The following is a 14,445-nucleotide window of genomic DNA, read 5'->3' as shown; positions in this document are numbered from 1 at the left end:
GCACACCCTCAGTGATATAGTGCCATGATGGTTGTTATTTTAGTTCACAGGCATCATGGCTGTGTTTGACTATTGTTCACTTCTGTCCCTTGGAAGCTTGTGTGGTACCTTCTGGCTTGAGGGCCAGTCCTTAGGGAGGAAGCTTTCAGATCAGATCCAGCTCAACCCTGAGTCATTTGTCTGAAGTACACCATGTCTTCGAAATAGGGAATTCTATCTTCAACCACTGACTGGAAGACAGACAAGGGCCACAGCAATAGCCTACAATGTTTTTTGGAGGGAGGGGGCATCCCTTGGACAATCTTGGCAAACAACTCAGAAGTAGCTTTCATGCCTAGGCCTCAGGTTTTGATGGTCTGTAGTTTTCATGGGGAGCATTGTTGGCCCAGATGGGGAGTTTTCACTTAAACTCTGTGTGTGTGTGCGTGTGTGTGTGTGTGTGTGTGTGTGTGTGTGTGCGTGTGTGTGTGTGTGTGTGTGCATGGATATGTGTGTGTGTATTTGTGTGTTCATGTGTGCATCTGTGTGTGTGCACTACATATAATTTTATGTAGATAGATAGTAATAGGAGTCCTTATGACCTTTGCAGACATCTACGTCCTTCTGGATTTATCTCGGCCCCTCCCTAATCACTGTATCCTGCTGTCCACATCTCTATTGCTCCCCAACACTCCATTTCCCTTTTTACTTTCCTGGCTTCTGCAGTTACTCCAGGCTATTCACATCTGAAGCCTGGGAGCTCGGAACCACAGATAGGCACATATGACACTCGTGTTCTTGGTCTGGGTCGCTCCTCCATACTTTCTTTTTAGTCGAACCCACCTACGTGCGAATCTCATGAGTTCATTTCTTCTCTAAAGCTGAATAGCTTATACCGTATATTTATGCCATGTTTTCATTATTTTTTTTTTCAGTTGAAGGATATTTAGATTGTTTCCATGATTTCTAGATGGGATATCTAGTTTTAAAGAGTAAAGTCATGTGTGCCACTACAGTCTCTCTGAAATTTAGTGTGTGAATGAAACTGAGAAGTTTGGTTTTCCTTTGAAGCACACACACACACACACACACACACACAGAGAGAGAGAGAGAGAGAGAGAGAGAGAGAGAGAGAGAGAGAGAGCTTCTTAACTAAGAATGATTGGGATAGGTAGAAGAAGACATACATAAGGTTCCATAAAGGCAAGAAAACCACACATTTACTGAACAAATTAATGGATAATGACAGAAGACAGAACAGTTGACTTTTGATTCCATCCAAGCTTCTGCCCGCTCTTACACTAGTTACTGAATGCCATAATTAGGTGAGAACACTTCGTAAGGGAGCCTTGTGGTTCTGGCTGCCATCTACTCCCAGGTAACCATCGTTCCCCCTGATTATTAAAACCCTAAATGACTTTAGCTAATTGTTCATTACAATGGTTACATTATAGACATTACAAAACAATTGTGAGAAACTGATAAAGAATAATTAGCACTAATACAGCAGTCATTGCTAGCAGCAAACTACCAAACTGAGAATAGGACCCCCTTTCGGGGAATTAGAGGAAGGACTGAAAGAGTTGAAGGAGCTTGAAACCCCATAAAAACAACAATGCCAACCAGCTGGAGCTTCCGGGGACTAAATCTACCGAAAGACTATACAGGGATTGACCCAGGGCTCCAACTGCATATGTAGCAGAGAATAGCCTTGTTGGGGCACCAGTGGAAGGGGAAGCCCTTGGTCCTGCCAAGGCTGGACCCCCAGTGCAGGGGAATATGGGGACAGTAAGGGGGATGGATGGGGGAAATACCTGTATGGGGGAGGGGGAGGAGAGGGGATTGGGGCTTATGGACAGGAAACCGGGAAGGGAAATAACGTTTGAAATGTAAGTAAAGAAATATATCTAATAAAAAATTTTTTCAAAAAACGAATAATTAGCACCACCAGACTCCATACATTCAAGATACAAGATTTATTCACACCAACAAAAATAATCACAACAAAATATACACTAATTATAAAACCAAAAGATTATAGTGACACAGACTATTACAGTTTCTCTTTTAATTTTGCTGTTCCTGTAAGTTTGCCTGCCTCTACATACATTTTATTCATAAAAGAATAGCAATCATTAAAATGCAGTGGCCATTTGCATTTCTTGCACAGAAAGAACAGAAGCAAAATGCTGAAACTTCTAGGTTACAGTGGTGTCTGCATGAAACAACAAACTAAGCTCAGGGCCCAAAACACTATCTATTTCTTTCTCCACATACATGTATCCACTGAACTGAGGAACAAGCAGTTAGTATTCCTGCTTGTTGGAATTTACTTTTTGTTTTTATTAAAAGCAAAGTAAGGAACTGTGGTTTTGCCTCTTCTTTAATTGACCTCAGAAGATGAACTCTCTAATTCATGAGAAATGCGGAATTTCAGATACCTATCATCTTCCTTACTCTTAGGATCTAGGACTAGCTTGTCCTCATGGCTGTGAAACTCGTGGCTCTGATGTTCCAGGCTGGCTTTGGAACTCGCCTGACTGTCGATAACATCCGACCGCTCGGCACTATCGATTGCATCCGGCTTCTCAGCACTATCGATCGCATCCGACTGCTCGGTGCTCTCGTGGCTGGCCCTCTGCTTATACTCCTTGGACTGCTCCAGGCTGTGTGTTTCCACGCTTGGTTCATCCAGCTGACTTGACTCATGGCTGGTCTTCCCGTCGCTGTCCTGATCAGACGGCACGCTCAGACGCTGGGCAACTGGGATGACCTTGAGAGCCTCATCGGACTCCTGGCTCTTCATGCGGGATGTGAGGTCCTCATCTGTGGCATCGGGATACTGAATCAAGAACAAATTGAAGAATTATATACACAGCTGAGGATAAGAGCATCATAATGCTTTGATTTCTAACTTTTAGGTCAAACTGTACTAAATATTTTTTAGAATTTGATTGAAGGAAAAAAATACATTAGGATGTACTTTGTGTTTCACCAGTCAGCTTCATGTCAATGATTTCCAGTGTAATAGCGATATCATCACTGTGTTGATAAAACCTGTAGGGTTCTATCTCTGACTCACAAGAAGAGACGTTGAAAGTTAAAGTTAAACTGAGTAGTAAATGCCAATGCTTCGTCTAAGCTGGACCTTTGACTAAGCTCATTGTGACAGTGACTTTATAATTCCTCTCACCCACTTAGCTTCCATCATATATGACCATTATGCAGATGAACGTTACATTTCACATATAATTGCTGTTTTCCAAAGTAGCTGTTTAACAACATAAACTGCTCTTCAATATTGCTAAGACTTTGGATGTGCAAAGATGGAAAAATTAAAAAGACACTATGCATACTTTAAACACAACCATTAAAGTAGAAGAAAGCTCTGTATTCCACGACCATGCAGTAGATTTCAAATAAATGCACAGGGCTCGGTGAATGGTGAGTGGATTTGCAGACTCTGGTTTCCTAGAAGTGAGCTCAAGCCGTAGCCATTCTGAAACATGTCTGTTCACCACTTACCTGTTCATCAGAAACAGGGAAACTCCTGGACTTTGACCTCAGTCCGTAAGCCAAGCTATCACCTCGGCCGTCAGGGACATCGACTGTGGGGGCGATTGGAGTCAAAATGTCTGCTTGTGTGCTGGCAGTGAAGGACTCATCAGATTCATCGGAATGGTGAGATTCGTCAGATTCATCTGAGTTCACAGAATCCTCGCTCTCTGCATGGTCTCCGTCGTCATCGTCGTCGTCATCATCGTCCATGTGGTCATGGCTTTCATTGGAGTTGCTTGGAAGAGTCTAAATCACAAATCAAGTTGGCTCAATAAATTATATTAGCGCTCAGGTTCTATACCGTGCTAGCTTCGTTGAAATATTATAATTTAATTTCAAGGTCTTTGTGTTTACAATACATTCCATAGTTTTAAGCTAATGAAATGGGCCACTTGTTTGCTTCTTAACACACGAACAAAATAACATTCTGAGGCACTTTTTTTGTCTTTTTAATAAAATATCATTTTCTTAGGTATCTTCAAGTCAAACATAAGTAAAACATTCATATTGATAACACATTTTTCCTTGTAAATTGTGCACATTAATTTACTTATCCAAATAATTGCTGGATCGAGTTTTTTTTTTAAATCTGAAACATAATTCTCTAAGACATCAGATAATCTGTATCTTAATATAGGGATCAAAATCTATCATTGCCTCCTTATTATCAAGGTTATTAAGAGATGGCTCTGTTATACAGGGGTAGACAAACTGTAGCCCAAATCCTTACAGTGAGCTGGGGGTTAAAGTCTACAAACTCGTAGTCACTTTCTGTAACACTAAACTTCTCTGAAGAACCTGTCTATTTTGGAGATGAAGGAATACAGAAGCAAGCTTCTGAATGGAGATTTGCTGGGAAACTTGCTAACAAACTGACAATCTGAAGAAAATGATTCAGTGGCTTCCTCAGTGTTGCTAACAGTGGGTCTCAGTGAATGTGAGAACTTACTTCTTGCTTAAAGTCATCCGTTTCTTCAGAGGACACAGAATTCTGAAGAAGGAAGGTCACACATCAGCACACAACATGCATGCACAGTACACAACATACATGATCAGCTGCTTAATTCTAAAGTTACTCTTTTCAACCTAAAGCAGCTGTCATTTTTCAACCTGCCTGATAATACAGTGGATAAAGGCTACAAGGGATACAGTGTATCCACTGGCCTAGACACTTACTTACCTCTAAAGCAAGAAGACCCACCACATAGCCTGTATGGCTTGATTAGCAGTTGCACACCAGCAGTTTAGGGTTTTGTTGTTTTATCGTTTATTTTATTTTGTGTATATGAGTGTTTTACTTGTGTGTAGCAGTGCATCATGTGCCTGCCCTGCCCCCAGGAGATCAGAAGACTACAACAGACCCCTAGACCTGGAGTTAAAGAAGGCTCTGAGCTCATATCTAGGTGCTGGAACTGAACCCGGGTCTTCTGCAAGAACAGCTGTGCCATCGATCCAGCCCAGTTGTTCAGTTTTGAGAAATTAAAAAGCGATACCTGTGGGGCTAGAAGATTCTGCTTCTGAGATGGGTCAGGCTTCAGCCAAGTGGCTACAGCATCTGAGTGTTTGCTGTAATGCTATTTCAAAAAAAAAAGTATGCATTTGTTATTATTAAAAAAAGAAATACAGGGCACTGTAAGCCATCATCTTAACATAAACAAGTACTCGTCTTCAGGAGTGTATTCTTAAGGACTTTTTCATATTTTCTTCTGCCTCTACGTCTCTGAGTTTCTTGAACACTGACTTTCGAGCTCTTCAACTACACCCTAAATACCACTTGATGACCTATATACTGTTACGTCTTTTAAAAAAATGCATCCCTGTATTTTAAAAATATTTCTTTTGTTACATTTTTAAAGTAGCAGTTATGGTCTTTCTCCTGTGTGGAAATGTTAATCCTCCCATTCTGCTATGGCGTTCCACACCTGTGTTCTCCCTCTTTTCTATTTTTCGGAGCTGGGGATCGAACCCAGGGCCTTTCGATTGCTAGGCAAGCGCTCTACTACTGAGCTAAATCCCCAACCCCCACACCTGTGTTCTCAAGACTGTCAGAAAACAGGCAGCCTGCTCCCGGCCCCCATCCCATCTTACTCATCCTGCGCACGGTGCTTCCTTGACTGGAACTTCCTACACTGGCCTTTATTCTGTTCATCTGGAACTGGGCCCTGTGTGCCCTTTTGTCCAAACACAAGGTCTGTGTTTGAGCAGTGTCCTTTTACCTATATGGAGGTATGGGTCTGCTAATGCTTCTGGTCTAGTGTTGACACATGTAAGGGTACTACTGGTTTGATTTCATTCTGGTTCAGGAAAACGTCAGCGAACATGCACAATAGATTAAAACAGCATAAATGGACTTTCCTTTCACGATGGACTTGGTCGTGAATATCTTGGGTGGTATTGTAAATATCATAGTTGGAAGGTCAGCTCCGGCTGACATCTGAGTGACATTCTAAACTCAGCCTGCAGGAATTTCTGCTTCTAGGGAAACCTGCTGACTCAGGAAAGAAACTCAAGGTCCTGGGACTTGCTTTATATAAGAAGCAATAGTCTAGAACATGCTTTTATTATATTAACAGTCTATTATTGTTTATTAAAACCAACGGCCTGTTTGGTGCTGTCTCTGCCTGTAATACTAAGTACTTTGAACTACGAAGCCTGATTATATAGATGAATGGCAATGAATAAAATGCTATTCCTAGCAACCTTTGCAACTCGGGTGAACATTCTCCAGTTAAATGATCAACCCCGTGGTGCTTACCGCCTTCTCCTCTGAGCTGCCAAACTCAGCCACTTTCACCTTTAAGACAGAAAGGGGACAGGGTAATGCGTGTGAGTGAGTTGAAGTTCACTCACTGTCAAGAATTCTCTCTGAGACTCAGCTGTACTCACCGGGAGACAGGAGGCAAGGCCAAACAGGCAAAAGCAAACCACTGCCAGTCTCATGGTTGTAGTTGGTCCTGAAACATATTTTGTGAGGCACAGTTGATGTCTTGACAGGTTCAAACACACCCTTTGCACCACTGCATCGCCCCCAAACCACCAATAAGTTATGGAATCTTTCTTCAGAGAAAATTTCAGCGTGGAGGCTTTTGATCCAATATTTGTGTGTCCTTTCTTTCTCTCCACTTCTCATCCTTAGCAAGGGAGAGGGCAATTTCACAGCTCTATTTATCCGAACTTTACATCCGGAGACTCAGAGCTTATGCCCCCACTATCTGATGTCCTAGCTCTCCACACCTAAGATCTGTTTCACAGGAATTTGGTAATTAAAACAACGGCCTGCCATACGAGTACTTTTTCCAAGGAAGAGAAATTAAAAAGAAAATAGAATGATAAAAAAATTGCTTTTTCCATTTCCCAATTTGCATTTCAAATGTGATTTTTAACCTAAGTTATTAAGAAAGTGATACAAAGACGAAAGAAACAAAGGTATCTTTAAAATTAAGTAAGATATTCTATTTAGAATTAAAAAAATCCACTGAGAGCAGAGGGCAGCTTTTCTGTGCATGATGAGAAGTCTCCATGTTATCACACAGGGACCTTAGTGAAAAGTGTAAAAGCCAAGTGCAGAAGCAAGACATCGAGGAAGGCTCCTTTTTGAAGTGAGAGAGTATACTAAAACTAGCAGTATCTGGTCTATATCAACATAGAGGGTATTTCTTTATTCATCTCCACTGTCAGCCCGCACTTTAAAATGATGCAGACATTTGTTCCAAAGATACATAGAACTTTACAGTGTGTGTGTGTGTGTGTGAGAGAGAGAGAGAGAGAGAGAGACAGAGAGACAGAGAGACAGAGAGACAGAGAGACAGAGAGACAGAAAGAGACAGAGAGAGAGAGAGAGAGAGAGACAGAGAGAGACAGAAAGAGAGAGGGAGCAAGAGAGAGAGAGAGACAGAGACAGATAGTGACAGAGAGAGATGGGAGAGGGAGGGAGAGAGGAGAGAGAGTTAGGGAGAGAGGAAGAAGGGGAGAGAGGGGAGAATGGGAGAGGAAAAGAGGGAGAAGGGGAGAGAGAGAGAAAGAGAGAGAGAGAGAGAGAGAGAGAGAGAGAGAGAGAGAGAGAGAGAGTAGTAGCTGTTTTCTCTGTCCTTTAGAGGACCAACTAGATTTATTCTTAACGTCTCCATCCAACTGACTTTGAAAACACCTGGAAGCCTCCCATGTACCTGACCAGCTTATTTAAAACGACCAGACCAGTGCGAGTCAAGTACTACTGTTAAAAGAACATTCTCTGAACTCACCCTCAGAATTCAGCCAGGGAACTGCGGCCTCACGGGCCGCTGCAGGCTTACCTTGGCTGGCTTCCTCGAGAATGCTTGCCGCAGGAGACTGCAAAGCCAAGGATGCTGAGGCTTAGCTCCTTCAGTCCTGCTGCTGGTGGCTCGGACCTCCCAGAATTTAAACGCTGTTCCAGACAGTCTCCACCAACCAGGAGGCGGAGTGATGTGTCATGAGGTTTTTGCCACGGCCCGGCCCACCTGCTCCTACACTCCCCACTCTGGTTTTGCGGTTGAAAAAAAAAAGAAGAAAAGGAAACACACACAAAGCATTACTTATGACCAATGTCATTAACTACCCTTTTCGTTTATAGACTGCATTTAGAATCCTGGAAGAGCATCAGGGACCCATAAGGAAGGGAAGAGATTTTCTTTATAATTACTGAATTAGTGGGAAAACATCAATAGAACTGAAAGGTATGGACTCTTGTCGTATCTAAGTTACAGATAAAGGCCACATGGATACACCATTTGATTCTCTCAGACTTGCTGAAGACTAGAAATCTGCTGTCTCAGCACAATTTTCAGAACCTCTTTTTTTTTTTTTTTTTTTTTTTTTTTTTTTTGCCATTGTATTCAGTAGCTTAGGTTGTTTAGGGTATAGTGGCTCAGTTTTGTGCTTCAAAAGATCACCGCGAGTTTGAGGCTAGCCTGGGCTACGTGCTGTGTTCCAGGACCGCATGGGCAACAGAGTGAGACCTTCTCACAAAAGAAACAAAACCCGGCGGAACTAAGCAAAACAAACTAACACCTCGGTTTTGACACTCGAACTATGCCGCCGTGTGCCATTTGCACAAAGCACGCAGTGACCCTGAATTCCTCTCGTGCCTCCACTGACCTTTAGAGACACGAACCTCATTGCTCTGTTGGGGAGCTGGGGGTGATGGTTCTCGCGCTCTCTAAACTATAATGGCCACATAGAACCGAAGAGGTGGTTGCTTCCGAGAGAGCCTGCGGAAGCAAGCAGCTTGAGTGAGGCCGGAATGCCTGCTGGGCGGGAAACTGCAGGAGTCAGACTGCCTTTCAGATTTCTGCAGTCAGTGCCCTGTGTGACCTTGCACAAGTCGCTTAGCCTATCTGCAGGACAATGAGCTAGCGTTGGTACAGTGAACAGCGCCTCACGTGTTGCAATGCCCCCCCTCCCCCACACGTTAAAGAACGTGTGTATTAACTATCACTGAAGTCTTCAGCAGGGGCAAGGAGCCGTGATTTGTAACGTTTTTAAATTGATCTTTAATGTATACATGTTAAAGAGTATTCTGAATATCTTTAAAGAAACAACTTATATTACCGAATTATCTTCTTTTGAGTTTTATTTCCTAGAATATATAAGGTTGGCTACTTAAGCGGGTTTTAGTATTTGTCTTAACAAAACGTTACTGAATAGTTCAGAGGTATTCAAATGGGATAAAATTATACGTGAAGCAAACTGCTTTAAATATTTAATATTGCCCTGCAATTACTTCCTTTCTTCCATTACCTGAAATGGAGAACACAGGACTTATTACCTTACATCCCCAGTGTGAGAGGCACGCAGTAATTGAGATTAGAATTAAGTCAAACCTTTGTTGAACTAGCCATCCGTTGCTACTTACAAAATCCTGTTTTAAATATAAATATAGATTAAATAATCTTCTTCAGGGTTAGGCTGAATAGTGCAAAGCTGTTTGGAGCATTCGGGTTATCTCTTGGTGAATGCATTCTAAGTAAATTGGTGCTATTACTCTGAAGGTCATTGGTACACACTTTATTAAGACAACACCTGTGACTATCAAATATAAATCACACAGGTTATAAAGTTGCAAAAACAGGCTTCTTATTTCTTTTTTTTATAAAAAAAAAAAAGTCTTTCTGCCCTTTAAGCACGACACCCACATGAGTTTGTTTTCAGCGCTGTGCAGGGAAATTCCACAAATCCTAAAGTAACAAACTGTCCACAGGGTTCACTGCAGTTTACCCTGAGCCCACAGGAATGACTCAACACGAATTATGGAGGTATAGGAATAGATGTTGCTGGAGCTGCGCCACCTCGGAGCTGAACCATATGACCCTTCCAGGACTCTTTGTAACCCCTGAGTGCCACACGGTGGCAGCATTTCTAGAAAGGGTGACAGGCAGCCGTCAAAGGCTTCAAAGACTTTCTGGATAGAGGCAGACTGTATACACCCCGTTTCCCAGAATGCCGAGTAAGGAAGTATTTCTCAGCAATGACCCAGTTGGCAGCCAGGGCCAGGGACCCTGAGAACCGAAGCACCCCCGTCCTGCTCTGTTGATGCCTTCAGCGATCCCAGGTCGACAGGACTGACTGCTTTCTACACTCACACTGGCTTTCAGTGTCTGCAACCTTGAGGTTGAGACACCGTGTGCTGGGCGCAGTTCTGCAAAGCAGAGAAGGACAAAATGCCCTCTGGCTTGAGAAGGCACACGCTGTGCTTTGGCTTTCTGAATTCAACTATGCCACTGACATTTTTCCTGAGTGGGATTTTCCAGCTGTTTAGAATTCACACATTAAACGATTTAAAGGCAGCGCTGTTGGCTCTTGTATTCCCAAGCCTCAGGCTTGGCTAACAGTTGGTAGATAGGAGCAAGGGTCTAAAATGCCCAAATTCTTTGTAAATCTTGTCAGTGGGAATCAAGACATTTAGTTCCAAAGTGTGATTCGTGATCTTAAAATGTAAATCCCATAAGAAGTTAGATAGAAACACAAAGAACACTGTTAATCTCTTGCTTACATAAACATTCCCACATCACTGTAAGACTTAAGTGTGTAATGCCACTTATGTTGATGGGAAATTTTGTTTAATTGATATTCCCCTTATCTGGAAGCTTCTAATTAGATTCTATATAGTACAGCTTTTCTCAGCTGCATATATTCATTTTGTCCCCAAGTAAAGGTTAGATGTCTTGGAATTGTCTCGACAGCATAACTAATATGTCAGAAGTTTAGTCTATGGAAAGGAGGCAGTCTTCATCAAAGGGTGAGATTTTTAGATTCTGACATGGAAATAGTATCTTTTACAAACACTATTAAGAAATAATAGGGGGTTGGGGATTTAGCTCAGTGGTAGAGCGCTTGCCTAGCGAGCGCAAGGCCCTGGGTTCGGTCCCCAGCTCCGAAAAAGAAAAAAGAGAAAAAAAAAAAAAGAAATAATAGAAACTGTTTTCTCTCATTGTTTAATGCCACAAACAACAAAACCCACCTCTGAAAAGGTGGTCTTATAGTAGGTGGTCTTACAGAAGGTGGTCTTATAGAAGGTGGTTTTATGGAAGGTGGTCTTATAGAAGGTGGTCTTACAGAAGGTGGTTTTATGGAAGGTGGTCTTATAGAAAGTGGTCTTACGGAAGGTGGTCTTACATGGGTAATCATTAGTTTTGAACTAAAACAAACGAAAAAAATTTTTTACCTTAAAACCCAAGAAATGTTACAGAGTGTCAAAAAAAAAACTTCCTGAATTGCTGTCATTAATTTACATGTCTTAGAGCACAGAAAGGTTTCACTGTGAGTGTTCACGAATGCATAGCGTTATGCTCTGTTCTTATTCTTTTCCCCAGACTTTCTTCTGTCTCCTTCTCTTGTTGCTTCTTGTTGGTCCCCCAGTCTTCCCTTTTGGTTTCATAATAAGTAGCATTTATTCCATCACTCTCCTTCTTATCTCACTGCTTCCTTTAGACTTCTTCCTCTTCTCTCTTGGTCCCTTTCTACTTTTATCCCCCAACACACACATGCATAGGCACACATGCATGTACATGCACACACATGCATACACACATGCACAGGCATACACAGGCACAACACACACATAGGTACATGCATTCACACATGCACACACATGCACAGGCACACATACAGCACAACACACACACAGGCATGTGCATATAAACACAGATACACACACAGACACAGATACACACACAGACATAAAGACACAGACATACACACAAGACACAGAAACACACACACATATACATGCATAGGCACACACACAGGCACACAGATAAACAGACACAGAGACACACATAACTCTCTCTCACACACATTTAAATCTATACTTGTGTGTTTTTCTTTAAACATAAATGATCTTTACTCTCATCTATTTCTCTATGAATATCATAATTTCAGTCTTTATAACTGAGGAAGATCCCATTGTGTATATAACCGTACTCTATTCATTCAAGTGTGGATAATTAGTTCCATCTTCTGGCCTTTGTGAACAGCGCAGCAATGCCTGTGGCTATGTAAGTGCCTTTGCGTTGTCTTAACTTAGAATCCGTATTATATGGGGTTTACATATCTATACAGAGCCAAGGATCCACACGTGAGTCTGCCTTATGAATCTGGCTTATTTTGGTTAAGATGATCATCTCCAGTTGTATCCACTTTACAGCAAAAGACATAATTTCATCATTTAAGTGTGAAATGTTATTCCAGGCATGTACCACTATTCATCTGTTGGCAGATATCTAGGCTGAGTTTATAACTTGACCCTGTGAATGGTGCTGCAGTAAATATGGGTTGAAGGTGCTTCTGTGTTCTGTCTTCTTGAGCATGTGGTATATCTGTGTCACGTGGTCTTTCTGGACTTTATCTGTTCATTTTCTTTTTGAGACAGAGTTTCTTTGTGTCCTGGAACTTGCTTAGTTGACCAGGCTGGCCTCAAACTCAGACCTACATCTGTCTCTCTAGTGCTGGGATTAAAGGCACGCACCACTACCTTGCCTAAGTTAATACAGGGCAAAGACAGCACCTTGCCCTCCTAGATTGTTTTAGAAGGCCCCATGCTGATTCCGGTTTCCATAGTGAAGTGAGTAAACTCACTTATTCTCCTCCAGCTGTGTGTGAAGGAGTCCTCCTTGCATTCCTCACTAGCACTTCATTCTCTCTTCCCCACTCTCTCCTAACTTCCTCCTCCCCTTTCTCCTCTTCCCCCACCTCTCCTCTCCCTTCTTCTCTCCTATTCCTCTTCCCCCACTCCTTCTGTCTCTCCTCTCTCCCCCTCCTTCTCCTCTACTTCCTCCTTCTCTCCTTACTCCTCCTCTCCTACTCCACAACCTTCTTTCTAACAGTGCTTAGACTGAACCCAAGGAGTTAGAGCCATTCAGCCCTGTCTCCTGATTTGCTTCCTGTCCTACGCTGAAACACTTGCATGCTCTACCAGTGAGATACAGTCCCACTTTCTAATATTTATTTATTTATGTGTCATTATTCACCTTAACATCCTTTAAGTAGAAGTCCCCTTGAAGTAGATTTATTTTATCAAATTTTATATTCCTATCCTGATGGGCTGGATGCTCATGAAAATGAAACGACATTTGAAACTTGTGCAGTCGCTGGGGCCAAGGAAGCGTGGTTAAGATGGAAACTCTGGGATGTGGACAGAGAGGTTCACAGTCAACATCCTCTGTCTACACTGTCATCGAAAGAGCATTGGGGGATTGGACTCGAAAGGAAGTCCCCTTTCTCATCCAGCATTTATCATAGGAGCAGAGAGCTCCACACCTACAGCAGCAATGAGATGGCCCCGGTAATCACAGAGATTCTGAAGTGGGGTCTCTGCCTCAGACAGGAGATAAGTAAGTGTCTGGCAGCCATAGGCTCTCATTTGTGCAGATACCAAATAGAAGCTCAAAGCGATAATGACACATGTTTTGTAGAATGTATGAAGGACCAGAAATATTCTATGAAATCAATTTAAGAGAGTACTTGTTAAAATGTGATGTTTACTGATTTTTTTGGTAGATAATCCACAATAAGTTAATATAAGAACGTGATCATTTTAGGAAACCACCACCACCACAACAACAACAACAGCAACAACAGCAACAGCCACAACAACAGCAACAACAACAACAGCAGCAGCAACAACCACAGCAGCAGCAGCAACAACAATAATAACAACAACCACAGCAGCAGCAGCAACAAAATAGTAACAACAACAATAGCAGCAACAGCAACAACAAAACAGCAGCAGCAACATAGCAACAACAACAACCACAGCGAACAACAGCAGCAGCAGCAACAATAACAGCAGCAGCAACAACAGCAGCAACAACAATAACAGCAGCAGCAATAACAACAAGTAGCAACAAAAACATAGCAGCAGCAGCAACAGCAATAACAACAGCAGCAGCAACAGCAACAACAACAACCACAGCAACAACAGCAGCAGCAGCAGCAACAACAACAGCAGCAGCAGCAACAACAACAGCAGCAGCAGCAGCAGCAGCAACAACAGCAGCAGCAGCAGCAACAACAACAACAGCAGCAGCAGCAGCAACAACAAACCAAAAGAAAAAGAGACAAAATCTGGACCCCAGGAAAGAGGCTATGGTGGATATTATCAAGCTCCACTTTCCTGGAGGCTTGTTTGCTGTTTGCTTTTGAGAAGTGCTGACATTAACATCCCTCTCCCCCGACACATAGTGGTCACAAATAATTGCAGCAGAAATTTGATTTTTTTAATTTAGTGTTTGAATCTGTAATAAAATATAAGTTCTGTGATGTGTTTCTGCAGCATTTGTCAGTATTCATTCAGTGAAGGAATAAATTAATTTCCTATGATAAAATGTAATGCACAGCTCCCGTGACTCCTCACAGATGCTGCTTTTGTAAAGCCCCATCTTTGTCCTCTTC

General features: G+C 42.3%; 1 protein-coding gene across 1 annotated transcript; it reads right to left on the bottom strand.

Moving 5' to 3' along the window:
- Positions 1-1,936: 1,936 nt before the first annotated feature.
- Positions 1,937-7,937, bottom strand: Spp1 (secreted phosphoprotein 1). Its single transcript, XM_032916651.1, has 7 exons — positions 7,830-7,937; positions 6,424-6,491; positions 6,293-6,331; positions 5,031-5,111; positions 4,487-4,528; positions 3,505-3,783; positions 1,937-2,821 (listed from the first exon to the last, which is right to left on the bottom strand). Exons 2-7 carry the CDS (start codon positions 6,475-6,477, stop codon positions 2,363-2,365), a joined length of 954 nt encoding a protein of 317 aa, XP_032772542.1. The 5' UTR covers positions 6,478-6,491; positions 7,830-7,937; the 3' UTR covers positions 1,937-2,362.
- Positions 7,938-14,445: the final 6,508 nt, after the last annotated feature.

Source organism: Rattus rattus, chromosome 11, assembly GCF_011064425.1.
Source record: "Rattus rattus isolate New Zealand chromosome 11, Rrattus_CSIRO_v1, whole genome shotgun sequence".
Classification (NCBI taxonomy): Eukaryota; Metazoa; Chordata; class Mammalia; order Rodentia; family Muridae; genus Rattus; species Rattus rattus.
This window is presented reverse-complemented; position numbering and strand designations above follow the sequence as displayed.

Coding starts and splice junctions, on each gene's coding strand:
- Spp1 (XM_032916651.1), bottom strand. CDS start 6,477: ATGAGACTGGCAGTGGTTTGCTTTTGCCTGTTTGGCCTTGCCTCCTGT. Junction 4,529..5,030: donor AGAATCTTCTAGCCCCACAG/GTATCGCTTTTT, acceptor TTCCTTCTTCAG/AATTCTGTGTCCTCTGAAGA. Junction 2,822..3,504: donor TCCCTGTTTCTGATGAACAG/GTAAGTGGTGAA, acceptor TTCTTGATTCAG/TATCCCGATGCCACAGATGA.